Source organism: Lutzomyia longipalpis, chromosome 2 (genome assembly GCF_024334085.1).
Source record: "Lutzomyia longipalpis isolate SR_M1_2022 chromosome 2, ASM2433408v1".
Lineage (NCBI taxonomy): Eukaryota > Metazoa > Arthropoda > Insecta > Diptera > Psychodidae > Lutzomyia > Lutzomyia longipalpis.
The window spans coordinates 93,613-107,367 of NC_074708.1; the positions used below are offsets into that span (position 1 = coordinate 93,613).

Consider the following 13,755-nt stretch of genomic DNA (forward strand, 5'->3'; position numbering starts at 1 on the left):
TTTGCGGGTTTTGTGTCTATAGAAACATGATTTATCGTCATTGTTGGCAGCAATCGACTACTTTGACGATTATTCTACGTGAATCTGAGTGTTTAGAATTGTTTTAGGTTTTTTTTTAACACAAAAAAAAAGTGAATTATGTGGAAAAAAATTGACCATTTTTCGTCATTTACGGCAATAAACGTAATTACTTTCTAGAGATATTTCCGTTTCATTTATATATTCCGTTTCACTGCCAATTGATGATTTATTGGATTTAGTGGATGAATATGAGGCATATGCCGTATCTTCACATGCATTAAAGGACATTTACCAAACAATTAAAATCAAATTGTTAGAGTATGAAAAAGAACTTTATTTCAGGAGGCTCTGAATTTGGCTCGAAGAATTTAAATTTCCGCAAACAGACGTCAGAATCCGAAACGAGTGCCCCTGTATTCATTCTGCCTAGGAGTAGTCCGGGTATATCCTTCCCGGAAGCTCCAGATGATTTTAATTTATAACAATTTTTTTCACCGAAATCTAGAATAAAAACGAAAAAAACTTCCTTTTATTTTACTTTGTAAAAAAAGAAATAGCAATATGCGGGGAAACATAAAATATTACCAAAATTCCAGAATAATCGATTGTTTTGTGTTGATAAATTCACTTAATTTTAACCTCTTTTTCTTTATTTACATAAACTTATTTCACTTCGTCTATCTTCGGTTTCACTTCGTTTGATAAAACTTAAATTTTAACAGCGACATCTGTTTTCGTGTTCTAATTTCGGAGGTTTGTGTATGTGTTACTATAAAAGAATGAAAAAGAAATTTTTGTGGGAATGCCAAATCTTACAAAATCCCTTGTAAGACGAAATAGATAGAAAAGAAAATATTTTTGTCAGAATAAGCTCCAAAGGTAATCTTTTCATGCGCTTCTTTATTGCATTTTACTCTCCCACTCTCTCTCTCCTTCTTGCTCTCTTGCAAGACTTTCCATTACAATTTAATGCAAAATTAAAATAAACACAGAAACTGCAAAATCCGTAAAACTCAAAGTACCGCCCCAAGGACTTTTCATCCATGTTTTCCTCGCACTTTCCTCATTTTGGACACTTCTCTTCACAGTCCCCCGGTACAAAATACGCCCTTCTGTTGAAACTTTGATGAAAACTCTATGCTCATTTCTTGACTGTGTCACTTGTCGGGTGCATGTTGTTGCTTTTTCTTATTTCTCTCTCTCTCTACACTTTTAAAAGAAAAATGAACAAAACGAAGAAAGTTTTCCAACTAACTTTCTTCTTCTTCCACACTTTCGATATGTTGGTAATTTTATGCGATCCTTTTGGACTTTTTCTTTTCTCTTTTTGGAAAACATTCCAAACGGATTTTCGCTTCTCCCCGCCAAAAAAACGCCATCGGCATTCTTGAGACTTTGGAGAATTTTCATTTTGAGACTTCACTAAAATTGTACGTACATTGGATGAAGAATACGACAAAAGCAGTGAGGTGAGAAAATGTGGGAAATATCCGGGAAAATTCTCCTTTATACAAGGTTATATGTACATATACATATGTACTATGTACTTATAGTTCTCATTAAATGAGCTGAATTAAAGCAAAATATGGAATGGTTGGGATTCAAATGTGTGGGACTCTGTGACCATTTTGCTTTTAAGAGGCCACACACCATAAGTACGTGACATATTCTTGTGAAATGGTATCCATATAATCACACACACACATATGTTCAATTTTCCTCTTCAAATCTCTATTTCGTCTCCCTATTTTTCATTCAATTAAATCCTCCATTTCCATTTCCATTTCCTCGATTTTCTCAAACACTTTTTCCCCGCGCGCGGAAGAATTTCTCAAAATTCCTCCTTACACGTATTAAGTTAAGAAGGTTCTCTCCCTCCATGTGTAGTGTACATTACCCCCCCCCCCTCCCTGCAAGATGATTGCCAACAATAGTGAGATGGAGCAGCAATTGTGCATGAATGTTGGTGGGGGTGGTAGTACCTTAATAATGCACATAGAAGGGGTGAGATGGCAAAAGCCACAAAATTCTTCTACACACCTTTAGGGTGAAAAGGAGCTTTCGCGCACACACCCACCCCTACAGCACAGTGAAAGACTTCAATGGCGGGAAAATCAGGTTAAGTGTCGTGTTAAATTATGATCTCCATGTCACATACATGCATGATGTGGGAAAGTTGCATGATGACCTGAGTCTGAGTATGGAATGGGTGGGGGTGGTGAGTGGTAAAATGTTATACGACAGCTATGAGACTTATTCACTTCCCCCCCACACACACACATACGTATGTATTTTGGGGCTACGCGAAATATAATCTTCCTGACGATGCGATATGGGGGATATAATTGTTTCCAAAGTAAACACCAAGTTTTCCCTATCTTAACAATCAAGAACTTTCGCAAGTTTCGCAAGTTTCGCACTCACCACATTTCTATCTTCAATCTTCGCCTCAACATTATTATATTTCTCATGTTCTCATTTTGTACATACATATGTTATAAATTCTCAAAGGAAATGCATAATTTAAATCATCTGCAGGGTGCACATTTAGAATTATTTTCATGCAAATTAAAAGCTCACCAGTGCAATGGGTTTTTCCCGTAACTCTTTTTTTTTATCTATAAACAATCTCACCGCTTTTCTTGAGGCCTCAAGTTTTATTTAATTGTCCTTTTTTTTATTTAATTTTGGTCCTCACAAATCACTCGCAAGTACTGCCTCTGAAAATTTTCACTTGAACTACTTCTGTTTTAAAATACTACCTACTTCGATTGAATAAATAAAAAAATATTACGGAGATATTTGCTTATTTTCACTTCATTCATCATGAAAAATCTTCCACAATTCTTATTCTTATGTTAAAAATATTATTCAATTTTGTTTTGAAAAATTTCAAGTTAGAGTAAAATCATGAAGAGAAAACCATAATCTTGAGACAATTAATCTTGCCCCATACTCCCCTATAATACAAAATATTTTCTTATATGTTCGTAATTGGCTCCCACGAAAGAGGTAGTATAGAAGAAAATTTGAAATAAACCAAGAACAAAAGTAATTTGATTTTTTTTGCTTTCTGTGAGAATGATGAAAAAGGATTTTCCGTAATTCCCTTTTTCTTTTTCTTCGTAAGTCCTCACAAAAGAGGAAAACATATAACATCCAACAATATCCTTATTACACAGCTTTGATTAAATTGCTTGTTGAATATACTTTGGGGATGTGTAATTAAGATTTAGGAGAAAATATTTCAAAATAGAAATAATTTTTCTTTACTGACAGACATGAGAAATTTCAGTGAAATAAATCCCCTGGTAAAAAAAATCAATCTATTTTTTTTATACAAAAATTAAAGTCCTTAATTTAGTTTATAAGTAATCTTTCCAATAAAATGTTCATTGATGCGACAAATTGCAATTTTGTCACATATTCCACCCACACATATCCTTCCCCAGCAATTCCCATGCAAATTCTATATGCATTTGTACACATGAAATTAAATTGAATTAATTTATCCTGTGCAACTGGTTAAATTGGTGATTTATTGCAAAATTTCTGATTTCATGCAATTTCAGTTCATTTTAAGTCCCCAAAGAGTGGGGTTTTATTGCTCTGTAGTATTAATTCACCTTGGAAAGCTGTTAACTTTGATATTGAAATTGCTCCTTCTCTATCCTCCCCTCTCGCCCTACTTCCCCACCAAATCCCTTTGATACTTTTGAATATATGTGGGATATATCAACTCTTGTAAGCCAATAATTAGAATCTTCAACATCTCAAGAATTATAGCAATTTTCCTAGGAATTCCCGGAAGATGGATCCTTTTCGTTGCTGCGGAAATGCAAAAAAGGGTGCGAGGATAATAAAGTTCCAACTAATGAGATTTTCGTCATATAAACTAAAACACTATACTATATAATATATTCACTAGCGTTGTCAATTAGAAAACCCGAAAGTTGTATAATTTTCTCCGGTATTTTCATAATCCATTCCCATCTAAATTTTCCACACACACCCACCCTCCTCCCCCATAGTCTTTGTATTTCATGTTATGAGATAAAATCCCCACCAAGTTGCAATATGTTTTCGTGAGAGTTGAAACTGTAATAGGAATAGATTAGGGGAGCAATTTTGGACAAAATAAAATATATTTTGTCTTTTGTGAAGTCTACAAAAGACATTTTATGAAGAGCAATTTTGAATAAAATATCTTTTGGGAGACTTTTGATATATTTTGTCGCCTTTTGTGACGTGTTTTTCTTTCGAGTGGAGAGTTTACAGATGGAAAAAATAAGAAGAAGATAACATTCCTATAAGGTTATGTTTACGTTTGGGGCAATTGAACAATCTGAACTGAATCAATTTTTAGGGAAATTCAGAAATTCAAGTCAAACATGCGTGTAGTCTATTAGGTACCCCAAGGATGTTGGGAAGGCCAAAAAACCATCTGGCTTTTAGCTCATCAGTTCGATTTTCATTACACCAAGAAAATGTTAATGGAGTCACTCTGATATGATTGTTTTACATGAATTGATTGACTCATATTTATTGCATTAATTAGCCCTATATATTTCGTTTATGCACATAAAAACTCGCATCGGGAACATAGGGAAGGGATCTCTGACCCAAAATCCTGATTATATAGGGTTAGAACTTGTCAGCGATCTCCCAAATTTTTGCCGAAAAGACACAGAAATTCTTCATAACATTTTTGCCCAACACCGCGAAAAGGGAAAATGGATACAGCTAAATTGGCTGAATTTCATATCATTCCACAATTTCCCTTTGCACAAAGCTTCACAATTAACCTAAATTGCATTATTGTCCATTGCTATGTCAAGAAATATGATAGAAAACTTCTAAAAAATGCAACGGGTAAATACCAGTTTGACAAAAGATTTTGGTTTTATAAAAGCACCTCGACGAGATACTTGTAAAATACAAAATATTTCTTGTGTAATGTATAAATTATTTTGTGCAAAATTACAATTCTCCTATAAAAATCTTTTGTGGAGACGTTCTCACAAGATTGTCAAAAGATTGACACAAAAAATCTTTTGTTTTTTGTCTAAAATTGCATTAAACGTCAAAATTTTTCAGTTTTTCAAAATATTTCACCTTTTATTGTACCTAAAATTGCAAAAATTTCTTTTGTGGAGAGATTGACAAAAGTTTTAGAGAAATATTTTGTGCAAAATTACATTTAATGTCAAAATATTTTGTATTTTCAAAATATTTTGTCTTTTATTTTGTCCAAAATTGCTCCCTAGAGTTCACTTATTGCGAAATTTTAATAATTTTTTTTCAAGATTAAAATTAAAAATTGTCCAAATCTTGTTGGAAAGAAAAAATAAACTATGTTCAATATGGAATAAAATATCCTTGCCAGCCGCTGAAATATTAGTTTTTTAAATAAGTATTTTTTCTTAATCTTATACCTTTTCTGAAAAATCTATTTTTTAACTCTAGAAAAAATGCTTTAATTATCAAATAAATTAAATATAAAATCATGAATTTTCAACTCTATTTAGTCGTGAAAGTAAGAAAATATTTATAGTGTCATCTTCTATTGCCGAAATCCACTTTAGATGCAGCATATTTTGTAAAATTACATTTCTTTACTTCACAGCACATCTCGCACTATTTTTTACCTTTCCTAGAAAGAGTGACTTTTGAGAACTTTTCTATATTGAATTTTCTTTTATATAGGTACATACTTTCCCCTGTATTTGCACGATGAAGAGTACGTTGAAAATATGTATATGGGGGTGGCAAAATAAATGAGGGGTGGGGTACAGTGGATGAACATTGTTGGGGTATAAGGGTTGTAATCAAAAGGATATTACAGCGATTAAAATGTAATTTCCACCATAAAACTAACTTGGAACTATTTTAAATTCATATTCTAACAAGTGTTGACACTTTTGGGCACATTGTCGCAGATGCGGAGGATTGAGAAAATTGTGTTCATGTCTTCATGAAAATTTCATTTTATATCACGAATAATGAGGCTCATGGAAACTCTCAAAGAGAAAATTTGTACACAACTTTCTTCAACAAGATTTGAATACTTTTTATTTTAGTTTTGTATTAAATTTTTAATTTTAATTTACTACAAAATTAAAGAATGTGAAATAATTTTTACGTATAAATTCGAATATTTTAATTTTTCTTTTCTATTTGTGAAAATTCCATGATAAACCAGCGAAAAGCTCTTTCTCTCACAATTAGTTGGTATACCACAATCGTGGCCAACACGAAAATGGTGGTGGAAACACATTTTGCCTTATAGCTCGAGAACGCTAACAGATAGACTTCGGGTTTGAAGTTTTCTATGAAAATGTGGGTGTAAAATTTCATTTTTTCAAACTTCTACACGTTGTGGGATACCAACTTTATACGCGTTAGGACGCGTTATGATTGACTTTCTTTTAAATTCCTCAAGAAGAATTTTTGATAAAAAATGAGGTAAAGAGTTTTTGCTTTTGAGTAGAAGATTTCTTTGTAAGATAGCAAAGCTATGGTACTCATAAAAATCCATAAAGTAATATTTTAGAGTTAATTTAAGTTACTATGACCCCTCCCCTTTCCGCTCTGAATTCTGATTAACGGACACCCCACTTCTGGTTTGAAGAAAATTTTCAAAATCCAAAAATATGTATTAATTTAATACCGAATGACATGACAAGAGCATTGGGAAATTTCTTTTAGGCGAATAAAATCATTGAAATATGTAAAGTTAATTATTTTTTTTAATGGTTGTACTTACCCCCAGCCGGTGCCGGGAGCTATGCTCTCACATCGTTGATTTGAAGACTCCCCGTCGTTGGTGAGAGTGCTTCCACCGGATGGAAGATCAGCTGAAAAATGAGTCGTAATAGAGCATTAGTATTTTTAATCAGTAGGTATATTTAACCCATTTCCGTCATTTTCATTTTTTGGTAAAAAAAAAAATCTTTTTTTGTGAAAATTTGAAAGAAGATTTTAAATCCATTTTTTTTTTAATATTTGTATTTAGTTTTCTTTTTTTTTTGTTTAAAATGATACGTTGAAATTGATCAAAGTTATTGTATGAGTCGACGGAAATGGGTTAATAAAAAGGATTTTTAAAAATAAATAAAAAAAAACTAGATGATTGTCGTGGAAGCTTGATGACTGCTGTCCCAGAAGAGGTTAACCTGAAAAATTAGTCGTAAAATAGGGCATTAGTTTTTAAGTAGGGGAGGGCGGGGCTAATAAAGTCACTTAAGGGTTTAGAAAAAGCTCAAAATATCATATTTCCCAAACAGATAAAGTGAAATGCATAGCTCAATTCTTTAGGATATTTCTTGCCCTACAACTCTTTCTCAGATCATTTTGTTCTATCTAGCTGGGAAATATGATATTTAAGACTTTTTCCAAACCCTTAAGTGACTTTATTAGCCCCGCTCTCCCCTATCAAGTCTAGCCACATTACCCATTAATTTGCTTACTTTATCCACAAAATCTATTAGAAAATATAACTGACTATTTAAAAGTTTGACTTGTATTTCACCTACTTATTAAAATATAAGAAAAAAATATCATTTAATGGGTAATGCTACCAGACTTTAGAAACTCAGTCTTCTAAAATAAAAAAAAATCTTCTATTTAGATTAGAATAAATATTTGTAAATATTCGATGAAAATTCCCTAAAATTTGCCAGAAAGTACCCCTTGAGTCGAACCAAGTGTCATGGATCATGCATCAATTCAGTTTGATATTCTATGTGAAGGGAGTTTGATGCACCGGAGCTTTTAATCTTTCTAGAACATTAGAACCCTCTAGAACCATTTCTTGAGTACAATAAAACGCCAAAAACTGTTTTGGTAATACAAAGAGCCGTCATTTTGTGTGGTAGAGGTGACCTTGAAATGTTTCGAAATGTATTTCAGATTATAGCTTATTTCAATAGCTTTCCATAATTAGTCACGAAATTTCTGTAGGTCTAATAGAACTTGAGATATGTTCATTTTTATCTTTCAATTTGCTGAATTTTACAAAAAAAAATCAACTTTGCCTAACTAATACTGCACATGAATTAAATTACAACGCATAGACTGAGCCCTCCGCGTTATAGTATACCAACTCTTATAACTGGACGCGTTATGATTGACTTTAGTCTTTGATAGCTTTACCTCGTGATGTACGTACATATACTACATTGATTCTATAGGTAATCCAAAGCACGCAACTGCAAATGAAGTATCAGAGAACCTCTGGGGCATTTGTATATTATATACCCTCTCATGGGGCAAATTTCTCACAGATGCACATCAAAGGGGAAAAAGTCAATGGGAGAATTTTTCCACTTATTTGAATTTTAAGCTTTCATCTCACTCTTTCTCGCGCCTAAAACGAAAATTATGCATTCCCCGCTTTGCTTCTTTTTTTTCTACATATAATTCTTCAGAACTTTTCGTGAAATAAAAAAAAAATCATTCGCGATGGGTGAAAGTGATTTTTTTTTGTGCCAATATGTTGAGTGAATTTTTATTGAAATTTCCTCCCTTTGAACACTTTATAAAATGCATGTCATACACACATGTTCTCCGTGTGTACCCCCCCCCCCCCCCCCATCTGTATGACTATATACTAAATGCACTCCACCACTGTATAACACTTAAGGCAGAATCGTGGAACTGAAGTGCATTTATAAAGGGGAAGAAAATTTAATTTACATTTTCAGCATTTTTAATTATAGAGGAAAATACGAGTGGATTTCACATAGAAAAAGCTCACATACTTTGCAACAGATTTAGAAAATATATAAATAAGATAAAGAATTAATTACATACAAGAAAAATTTTCTTCTGAGTTTCATAAAGAATTTTTTTTCTTTAAGAATTTGAAGAAATTTTCATAAAATATCGAGGTAAGAGTGAGAAAATTATTGAATTAGAGGTAAGTAATAGTTTAATGTAAGATTAATAAATTTTAATGAACTATAAAGTATCCCCAATCTTCTCTATAAAATCTTGTACCATTTACTTTCATTTAATCAATAAATTTTTCAACTCAGCACAATTTTTAGAAAAATTTATGCTGCAGTTAAGTGTATTCAGGAAGGCAAAAGAGGAAGAAAAAAACTTCCCTAAGAGAGGACTTAAAGGAAAATCGCTGACTTGTCTTTCCCACGCAGAGACAAAGGGAGAAATTGATCAGGACACAATGTGCACCAACAGCAAGAGACTATCTATCGTATTACGGTTGGAAAAGTGTTTGATGAAAAGTTGCTGTGTGAAGAATTGAGAATAGGTTACATATTTCATTCCTCCGGATGCATTTCAATCATCTCCCATTTCCCACAAACACAAATCGTTCTTCCCGAGAATTAGTAGATAGAGAGCATCCTGATTTTTTTTCTCTTTGACTCACGTTGTGACGTTCAAAGAAAAAGTTCGTGCATGAGACCAAACGAACAAGAAATCAGCCTCAAAAGAAATTTATTTTTGACGAATCTTTTTTTTTGTGACGATTTGTGTTGGTTTTTTTTTAATTTGTATTATTATGTAGCATCTGATCTGCGCTACATTCCATAATTTGTTTCATAAATTCCGTCAGTAAATTGCCATGAATAAATGATGAGTATATCCCCACACACCCGTAAAAATCCAACCCCACCTACACCTCTTTTGTTATTATTTCACACGTCCAGAGGGAATAATATATCATGCAGTTTCTGCGAGGAAAAACAGGGAGAGGGTGGGGGGAAGGAAGAGTATCATAGTAATACTTCCCCTTCTATTCTATTGGGATAATAATCTGACGTGTAAAAATAGTTTGTATCAAAGTTATGAGAAATGCTTGTAAAAAGCTTCCGTATAATACGTAGGAAGGCACAATAAATTGGTTCAAATTCAATGTAATCCTTTTTACTTTTATCGGAGATTTTTCTCTTCATAATATTTAGGTTCTAAAACTTATGAATTTTTCTTACAGGAAAGCTTTTGAGCTTTTCCTACTTGATAGTTTATTAGATTTATGTATATTTTTAATACAAAATTAAATTAATTGATAGAGCTTCCCCTAATTCTCTATTAATCCCCCCCCCAACACCAAAGAAACGCCAATAGTGTTGTAAATGAAATTGAAAATCTCTTTTTCCTCAACATTCAATTTTCTTATCAACTAGATCACACTGTTTATTCTGAAGTTGAATTAAATGGTGAATCCCACGTCTTACAACCCATCCACAATCAAACAATTTGCTGTTGATTTAGTGAACGTTCAAATACAAGCAGCAAAATACATTTTACTCTATCCCCTTTCATGATTGATTGCAACCGTTTTTAGCTCTCTTTTTCTTTCTTTTTTTTTTAAGTACGCAGCATCCCTGGGATTTTCTTTGCATCTACAGAATTTCTATTCATGCAATACTTACTGTGTGAGAAAGAGGTTGTACCTTAAAGCCAGGTGAATTTGTCATGCCTTAAGGGTGAGTGAATGTGGATTCCATTGCAAAGCGAACTTCCCGCATTGACGCATTCAAAGACGTTCGTTTGCTGCTATTTGAAAAATTCACTACGGATACAGATGAATTTCCTGCTTGAACTATACTTTACATACCCTTTTTCTCTGTAAAGAGAAGAAAATAACATTTTATTATAAATATAATTCTACTAAATCCTAAACTCTTTGTGAGGGATTTAGAGATTAAAAAGTTATATTGCAATTTATCAGTTTTTTTTTAAATAGGTAGATTAAAAGTTTTTCAATTTTCAAAGGTATGTCAAGCTCTGTTAAGACTGTTAACCTTTTCGCGCCAGATTACGTCGTCTTTTATTCGCTTTTTAAGAGGACAAACTTTCTTTATTTTTTCTTAAGCTTCTTAGGAAGAATCTGTGTCTCAGAGTTATGCAGAATTCTTAAATTCGTACAGAATTCACGGTAGATCTCAAATACATATAATTATTTCTTGAATTTAACGAGAATAAAATACAAAATTATTTTAAAAATACAATATAAAAATTCGCTAAATCTGTATTTCTTCACTGCATACGAGCATACTGCGAAATAGTTCTTATCACATTTGCCCATTCTTTTCTTTTTTAACGCACAAATCCACGTGGAATTCACAGAGAGAAGGTGGATTTTGCCTTTTATCCCCGTGGGAAGGGAAAATTTGTCTTCAGCACCTCAAACACACACACACAGACAGAGGAAAATAGGAAAATGCCATTGAAAATCTACCGTCCGGAAATGTTTGTATATATGGCTGAGGGGGATTGAATTGAGAATTTGTGAATCAATACGAAAGGAATTCGCGCCTAACAAAAGAATTACGTCCATGTGGCAGATCGGGGGTATGCGAGGAAGAAGGCTTTCTGTGGAGGTGTTTGTGAAAAGATAAAAGGGGTTGTGAAAAAAGAGGTCCAACCATGATCCAGGAGACAAAACTTATCCTTTGTCCACCACACCAAGATGGTATCATTGCCTGAATCTCGTGAATCACCCCAAAATCTCAAGGCAGCACTCGATACGCCACCCCCACACACAGCATGAAGTGATTTTTTTTCTTCGGATCGGACATCGTGAAGAGTACCAATCTCATACTTCATCTTATTTGGAGTTCCTCCAACTTTCCCACGGGGTATAATTTCGGTCTGAAAACGATGTGAGAGATTCCGCATAACGCAACGTTTCTTGCTTGCCTTCTTGTGGGGCGAAAAACTTGCGAAAAAAGCACATCACGCGCTCAACTGTCGGGGAGGGGGTGGTTGCGATAAGGATCTCCTTTTTCACACCAACGACCACCCTCGCATGTAATTCCAAACAGCTGGAAAAAATGTAGGAAGAGGTGGGTGAAACCTCAAGAGGAGGATGCTGCGGGAAAAACGAGGGAAATTTAGAATATGTACCATTTTCAAATATACAACATTAGCGGTCAATTCAGCCGAGTCACAAAGGACACTATACATGGTAATATAGGACTGTATGTATTTTATTAAACACCCAAAAGCAACCCGCAGTAAACAAATGATTGAGCCTATAAAATGTTGAATCATAATTGAGTCATTTAATCGATTTATAAATACTGTTTGCTCAATAATTGATCAATTATTGGTAACATTTTTTTACTGGGAATTTAATTTTTTTGCATATTCAGAATAATTGTGTTTTTAGCGTTTTTGACTTTGATTTAAAATAAAAAATGAGTTTTATTAATTTCTTGAGTAAAATTGAACCGTTTGACCGTTTTTCTTAGGAGAATTCAAAGAATTCCGTGTCTTCGCGGCTGCTGTTGGCACAATATCCGCTCATTTTTTTTGGCGCAGTCGACCAGTCTGAAGACTACTGTCACGTCTTTATTTTGATCCGGGAAGAGAAACAGACAAAAAGGGCAATAATAAAGTGAAAGAAAAATCCGGGAAATGATGGAGGTGGAAGCACAGGGAAATTATATTTTCCAACTAGGAGACACGTTCAGTAGCTACCAAGAATTGGAGGAACAGCTGGAGGAGCATCGGAAGGAGAGCTGTGTCACGTATTGGCACCGTGACACACGAACTCTCAAGGCAGGTCGTGGTGATAGGCCAATCTCTAAGAAGCTCGTCTACTACTCCCTTCGCCTTGCTTGTGTCTTTGGTGGTCAGAAGTTCTCACCACGTGGTCAAGGAATCAGAACATGCCAGTGAGATTCACAATGTCTCATCTCCCGGATTAATGCCCCCAATTGATGATTCTTTTTGTATGAACTTTTCTTTGCAGGACACTTCGTTCCGATTGTCCAGCCCACATAGCATTGCGAGCTTCAAAATGTGGCAAGAAACTCGTTGTGATCTCCGTGTGTAACACCCACAATCACGAATTGTCGGAGAAACTGAATAAATCCCTTCCGCAGAATCGAAAACTCTCACCGGAAATGAAGGAGGAGGTCCTAAGACTCCTAAACTCATCAGAGGAGAGATATTTAATCATTGAGTACATCAAGTTGAAAACCGGGAAGGAATTGACTAGGAAAGATCTAACAAATATGGCAGCTGCTGCCCGGAGGAAGAAGGAAAATCTCGTGGTTAATGAGGAGCTTACTGTGGAGGCTGTTAAAAAGATGAAAAATTACCTCCTGAAACATTCAGATATGTTTGTGGACGAAGAACCACCACTTATAGAGATAATCGAAAGTAAAAGTAAAAGCAAAAACAGGATGAAGCAGGAGAAAGAGAAGGATAATGATAAAACCCTAAAGACTGGCTCAATAACACTCAAAGGAGGAAATTTGATAGAAGTAGAAGTAGTTGAGGGGGATTCAAAGTCTGTGCAAGTTTACAAAATTAACAATGACGCTGAAGATGATGATGATTCGCAAATTATTGAATATTTGCCCGAAGAATGGAATGTAGGGAATGAAGAAATCCCCAAAGAGCAGGAGGATGTTGTTATGCCAATGAGAAGGCGAAAAAGGTGGAAGACTTCCTGTTGCTGCCACTGCCAATCATCCTCCATCAAATTAATGCAGCTGCGAATGAAATTTCTGCGGCTAAAGTACAAAAAATTACTCCTGGAAGTGGATGAGCTCAAAAGGAGAAAGAAGGAACTCTCCCGGAGAAGCAGACGCCACTAGTTCTAATTCTTTATTTATGTACGTACAAAGGTTTATTAAATAAATTCATGGATGTAATCTTGATTAAGAGATACCGCATTGAACGTTTTTTGCATAATTTTTTTTTTTTTAAATCGCAGAGCGCGTTTTTTATTTACCTTGAAAGCCTTGAAAG

At 34.2% G+C, this 13,755-nt stretch overlaps 2 protein-coding genes across 2 annotated transcripts in view; both read left to right on the plus strand.

Moving 5' to 3' along the window:
- LOC129791160 (ethanolaminephosphotransferase 1) overlaps positions 1–13,755 on the plus strand; it is a 245,240-nt gene that overhangs the window by 61,923 nt on the left and 169,562 nt on the right. The gene's annotated exons all lie outside the window — the stretch shown is intronic.
- On the plus strand, positions 12,314–13,684 carry LOC129791162 (uncharacterized). Its single transcript, XM_055829187.1, has 2 exons — positions 12,314–12,671; positions 12,749–13,684. Exons 1-2 carry the CDS (start codon positions 12,412–12,414, stop codon positions 13,599–13,601), a joined length of 1,113 nt encoding a protein of 370 aa, XP_055685162.1. The 5' UTR covers positions 12,314–12,411; the 3' UTR covers positions 13,602–13,684.